General features: G+C 42.5%; 1 protein-coding gene across 1 annotated transcript; it reads left to right on the top strand.

Annotated features, from left to right (window-relative positions):
• Positions 1-869: 869 nt before the first annotated feature.
• On the top strand, positions 870-2,741 carry LOC132870083 (potassium voltage-gated channel subfamily A member 5). The gene has a single exon (XM_060903626.1). The coding sequence runs from the start codon at positions 870-872 to the stop codon at positions 2,538-2,540; it is 1,671 nt and encodes a 556-aa protein (XP_060759609.1). The 3' UTR covers positions 2,541-2,741.
• The last annotated feature ends 3,858 nt before the right edge of the window (positions 2,742-6,599 follow it).

Here is a 6,599-nt window from a genome sequence, read left to right as displayed (position 1 = left end):
CCACCAATTAGCCTAACCTGCATGTCTTTGGATTGTGGGGGAAACCCACACAGACACGGGGAGAACATTCAACCTCCACGCAGAAAGGCCCTCGCCGGCCGCTGGGCTCGAACCCAGAACCTTCTTGCTGTGAGGCGACAGTGCTAACCACTACACCACCATGCCGTTCTTTAGGATATCTCATCTCATCTCATCTCATTATCTCTAGCCGCTTTATCCTGTTCTGCAGGGTCACAGGCAAACTCGAGCCTATCCCAGCTGACTATGGGAGAGAGGTCTTTGGACTGTGGTGGAATCTGGAGCACCCGAAGGAAACCCACGCAGACACGGGGAGAACATGCAAACTCCACACAGAAAGGCCCTCACCGGCTGCTGGGCTCGAACCCAGAACCTTCTTGCTGTGAGGTGACAGTGCTAACCACTACACCACCATGCCGGTCTTTAGGATCTTTAGGATATGATCTAAATATTTTTAGATCTCACACACTTCTTTAATTCAGGAGGGAAAAAACATGGGCAGGATTGAAAGACTTCTCAGTGACAGGAGGATGAGGAGGGTGTCGTGTCGTGTCCCAGAGGATTTCCTCACCGCGCTGAAAGATGAGTGCTTTTCACGTCAGGAATCATCCTTGTTATTTTGTCATCCGGGTCTTCAGCTCGGCTCGTGCGGCTTTATTTACTTTCCCAGTGACCACAGAGCTCGCGCTGGCGCTCCGTGCGCGCGCTCATTCATCTGTCACGTTGAAGCGGCGTTAACATCTGGAAAACTTGTGTGAAATCAAATCAAGAAAACTGTTATTAGTAAGTGAGTCTGACTGAAATCTACAGGTCTTTTATTTTTTTCCTGCTAAATATTTCATGGCTCCGGTATGGACATCGCCTTGGTGAGTTTGGAGAACGGTGGCGCGAGAGGGAGCGCGAGCGATGCTGGAGAAGGCTGTCGGAGCGCGCGCGGGCAGCACGCGACTTCAAGGCGAACCGACGGGTTTGTGAAGGAGCTGAACACGGAGCCGAGCGCGTGCAGGATGAACGACGTGAGCGACACGTTCAGCTGCGCCGAGAGCGCCGTGGATGCGCTGCTGCGCGCCGATCGCATCCCTCACCTCTTTGACGAGGACCTGTCGGACGTAGTGGACGTGGTGGACAACCTGGAGCATGACGGGAGCAATGAGCGCGTGCTCATTAACATCGCAGGTCTGAGGTACGAGACCCAACTGGGCACTCTAAACCAGTTTCCAGACACCTTGTTAGGAGACCCAGACAAGAGGATCAAGTACTTTGACCCACTTCGGAATGAGTACTTCTTTGACCGGAACCGTCCAAGCTTTGATGGGATCCTGTACTTCTACCAATCAGGCGGGAAAATCCGGAGGCCCGTCAATGTGTCCATCGATGTATTCGCTGATGAAATACGGTTCTACCAACTGGGCGAAGAAGCTATGGAGCGCTTTCGTGAAGATGAGGGCTTCATAAAGGATGAAGAGAAACCCCTACCACACAATGAGTTTCAGAAACAGGTGTGGCTCATTTTCGAGTACCCCGAAAGCTCGAGTCCTGCCCGTGGCATCGCAATTGTGTCTGTGATTGTCATCACCATATCCATTATCACTTTCTGCCTAGAGACATTGCCTGAGTTCAGGGATGAGAGGGAGCTTCAAGGAGTTCGAAGGACAGCGGTCAACTCCACTCTCCAAGTTCGCCCACCGCTCACTTTTTCCGATCCGTTTTTTGTCATTGAGACCACCTGTGTGATTTGGTTCACCTTTGAGCTTATTGTCAGGTTCTTTGCCTGCCCCAGCAAGTCAGAGTTCTCCAAAACTGTCATGAACATCATCGACATCATGTCCATCATGCCTTATTTCATCACGGTCGGGACAGAGCTGGTGGAGCAGCAGCATGGTCAGGATCATGACAACGGACCGCAGCAGCAGCAGCAGGCCATGTCTTTGGCCATCTTGCGAGTTATTAGACTAGTGAGGGTTTTCCGTATCTTCAAGCTCTCACGGCACTCCAAAGGTCTCCAGATCTTGGGGCAGACTCTGAAGGCCAGTATGCGAGAACTAGGCCTCCTCATCTTCTTCCTTTTTATTGGTGTAATCCTTTTCTCAAGTGCTGTGTACTTTGCTGAGGCTGACGAGCCTGAGTCCCATTTCTCCAGCATCCCAGATGCCTTCTGGTGGGCTGTAGTGACAATGACCACCGTGGGCTACGGTGACATGAGGCCTGTAACAGTTGGAGGCAAAATTGTAGGCTCACTATGCGCCATCGCTGGTGTGTTGACCATTGCACTGCCCGTGCCTGTGATCGTATCCAACTTCAACTATTTTTACCATCGAGAGACCGACCAGGAGCAAGCTGCACTCAAGGATGAGCCCTCCAGTGATGTCCATGGATGCAACAGGTCTCCTCTGAATTCCACAGGAGATGTAGAAAGTCACGACATACCCCTGGGAAAGGCCAACATTAAAGCAAACAGCAGCACAGACATTAAAGATTCCCTTTATGCGTTTTGCTTAGACACAAGGGAAACAGACTTGTAGTCTTAGTTTGCATTATGAACGTCAGTCACCAACATTGTGAGGTGTGGTGATACCTTTAAGTTAAATTTTATCAGTATAGATTGGTCAAAAAGATTAAGATGCTCAAAGTCTTATAGACTGGTGTAAGTCTTTGCACACCTGAAATGATCAACATGTCCCTGCAATCCTGGAAAGTTTAATTTTTTTTCATTAGACCCTAACAGAGCTATTTGTCGTTTCAACACAATTCAAATTGAAGAAGATTTATTTTCTGAAACGTACTGTCTTAAATGTACCATGTCAGGCTCTTGGTTGCTGGTATTGTTGTTGCAAATGCAACAGAAATCAGAGAGCTCCAGTATTTGAGATTATTTCATGCATGGAAGCGCATAAATAATTTCAATAAATTTTAGAGACCTCCAAAGCACAGTTTATTATTTTATTTTACACATGGAGTATGAAGAGTCATACTTTTTCACAACCACTGCTATAATTTAATTACATTAAAAAAGAAAAGTGTAAGTACTACTCAAAAACATGGAAAGCTTGTTTTTTTTTATTTTATTAATAAAGGATAAGACTACTTTTTTTCCTGACCTGGACATCAGAATCAGGATGGACAGAGAGACATACGGGGAATAAAGGATCCATACCTGGCAGTGAGAGCATGTCCAACACAGGAGTGTTCTACACTAATCTTCATCAAGAGGATCACCTCAAGATTGGCTTACAGATAAAAGGTCAGTAGCTCCATTCACTTTTTTATTTTTGCAAATCATTGTTCAATTTTCAAAATTGAGTTATCGCTGTTCTTGTGGGTCCAAATGCATTTAAATGAGTGTACTGATATAAGTTGCACATATACAAGTTTTTCTTCATAGTACTTCTGACTACACAAATCAAAAGTGTTATTATAGTTAATATATTAGTATTTATAAAAGCTGGTGTAATTATGAATCCAGTAACAGGAAAAAAAATAAAACGAGAAAGAAAATATATTTTGGGAGTTTGTTAAATATGAGAGACAGGTATGCAGGTGAAGTCTCTTAGATATCTGTAATATGTAACTTTTTGATGAATGTTTTTTATGCAGGGAAACGTGTTGAAATTCTTGTTGAATGAACGGAAAGATGTGGAGATTAGGTTGAAATACACTAGATTAATTCTTTCAAGTCATGCAGTTGTCATTAGGCATTGGGTTTGAGCTGAGCAGGTAAAATGCATTTGTTCACAAGAAAATCCATCCTGCTGACACCATCGTGAGTCACACGAACAGTCAAGACAAGAAAGCCAGTTGCACTGGCAGCCGTCCATACCCAGGCCACAGTGATTCACAGATGAGGTGGTAAGCTTTGGATCATGAGGGCTTTTTTTTCTCTTCACATATTTTCTTATATTGGTTTTTATTAACATTATCCAATCTGTCTATCGGAATTAAGTTTTCTTGTTTTTTAGAATACTGTAAAATTTTTTATTTTTATTTTTTTACTTAAGGTAAAAAAAAAAAATCACATTCTGTCATTCTTGTATACTGTCCCGTATTTCCTTGCCTTATAATGTTGATGTGCTTGTTCATAGCGAATGAATAAACAAATAAAAATTTGATCACAAAAAAAAGGGGGAAAAAAATCCAGAATCAGTTTAACCTTTTTAGTTGGAAGAACTTAACCTCCCCAATTTTTGTCAGGATAAATATAGCCAATAAAGGTACAAATCTTATATTGTATTGAATATTGTACTTATACTAACTATCCATCCATCCATCCATCCATCCATCCATCCATCCATCCATCCATCCATTATCTGTAGTTGCTTATCCTGTAGGGTTGCAGGCAAGCTGGAGCCTATCCCAGCTGACTATGGGCGAAAGGCGGGGTACACCCTGGACAAGTTGCCAGGTTATCGCAGGGCTGACACTTAGAGACTCACAACCATTCACACTCACATTCACACCTACAGTCAATTTAGAGCCACCAGTTAGCCTAACCTGCATGTCTTTGGACTGTGGGGGAAACCGGAGCACCCGGAGGAAACCCACGCGGACACGGGGAGAACATGCAAACTCCGCACAGAAAGGCCCTCACCAGCCACGGGGCTCGAACCCAGGACCTTCTTGCTGTGAGGCGACAGTGCTACACTAGTACAGTGTATTTTTATTTAACAGTTATTTGCTGAAGACGAGGTGAATATCGGGGAATAATAACCGAGATGAAGTCGAGGTTATTATTCACCGATATGCACTGAGCCTGAGGTGGATAATTGTTTTAGTATAAATACACTGGTGATTTTTTTAATCATATTTTTAAAAAATAATTTATTTCAATCTTCAAAAGTGGCATGCAAATGTAAAACTTGTGTCACTTATCTACGCCAAGTCACATAAAATACTTTGTTTTGAAATAGATAAAATAAATCATAAATCCACCTTACCTTTGAATAGTTTTAGACCAAACTTCATAGTATCTTTAGTGCTTTTAGGAACAGCATTTTCTTTCATAATTTCCAATTCTTCCTCACTTATGGTGACAAAACGATTGGCTGCTGTATTGCCGAGTTACTCAAGGTGATTAGTGAGAAATAATCCGAATCTCTCGACCAATCAGCATGAGCAATTTCCTATAATCACCTCTGTATTAATACTAAAACAGTTCAGTAATCCCGCAGCATATTAGAGTACTAGACTTCAAACACAGGCTGATACTGTGTCTGGTTTGGCCTCATTTGTCTTGAGCTTAAGGTGGGTCTGAGACTGTATGAAATGAGTGTGAACACTGTCAAACAGAGGACTAAGAAAAAACCTGAAGCCTTGTGAAGTATTACAGTACATTACCAATTATTGCTTTAATAATGCTTCAAGAGGAATTCATCACTCGTTACATAAAGGGTAGCTATGTTTATCCATGTTGCTGCTATTACCTGTGCATGCGATAACTACTAGCTATTAGGTAATGAGTAAGTTCTCACCTCAGTTTGTCACGAATCACCTACCTTTTGTGGTTAAAGCTGGTATAACATGCTAATTGTTAGCATTTTGCTCCCCCAGTTCTATTTTTTACCAAGTCTCACAAAGGGCAATCAGCCTGCCCCTGTAGTTGGTATAAAACACTATTTGTTAGTCAATTACCTCACAATGTTTCATGTGTTGCCCTTCCAGTGCACAACAGCAGGAAAAAAAAATGGGAAGAGAAATTTATTAAGGCTAAAATGGTCAACTTGATGCTGGAATTTTAATAGTCTGCATTTTAGCCCCTTAAACACCCAGCTTATTATTTAGTTATTCATCATAAAGCAGATTATTAAGTTTCTACTATGAATAATTCAGTAACTACAGTGAAACTTTAAAGAGGTTTGATGAGTTAACCTCATAGCCACTGTTCCATTTGAAATATTATATCCTAGCATACAGAGCCAAAAAAAAAAAAAAAGCCCAACTACTTACAGACTGCACCATAGCTGGGACTAGAATCTCCATGCCACTGATACAGATACTTCTGCATTATTAAGTACTGCATTCACAGGGGGCTTGGATATTTATCTTAATGTTAAATGCTGTCACATCAGCAAGAAGTGCTCAAAATCTTTAGAAGGTTTCCCCAGCTCAGTCTCGGGGGAATATCTGAAATGTGGGAATGCCAGGCTAAAAAGAACTACACTACAGCTCACATGGATATGAAGAAACATAGTCTATTTTTCATGGTTTGGCCCACAAATGTGAAAATTTAAGGTTTTAATAATTTGCATATTATACATGAAGGCTAGTCTGCTGAAAGTGTTGAGAAGATTATAATAGATATTATTCTATCCACATTCACTGGATATGAGCAATCGCGCACTCTGATTGGCTACACTACTACTAGGCTATCAGCTGATATACCATCAGGAGAGAAAAACAAAATGTCAGAGCGTGTTGCTGAACCAACCAAGGACAAAATAAAAACTCTACTTGAAAACATTATCTGTAACCGCTTATACTGTGCAGGGTCGCGGATAAGCTGGAGCCTATCCCAGCTGACTATGGGTGAGAGGCGGGGTACACCCTGGACAAGTCGCCAGATCATCACAGGGCTGACACAGAGACAA

Source organism: Neoarius graeffei, chromosome 21, assembly GCF_027579695.1.
Source record: "Neoarius graeffei isolate fNeoGra1 chromosome 21, fNeoGra1.pri, whole genome shotgun sequence".
Taxonomy (NCBI): Eukaryota; Metazoa; Chordata; class Actinopteri; order Siluriformes; family Ariidae; genus Neoarius; species Neoarius graeffei.
The sequence above is the reverse complement of the archived record's forward strand: the minus strand, read 5'-3'. Positions and strand labels throughout refer to the sequence as shown.

What these genes read in the sequence shown, in the direction of transcription:
- LOC132870083 (XM_060903626.1), top strand. Translation starts at nt 870, where the DNA reads ATGGACATCGCCTTGGTGAGTTTGGAGAACGGTGGCGCGAGAGGGAGC.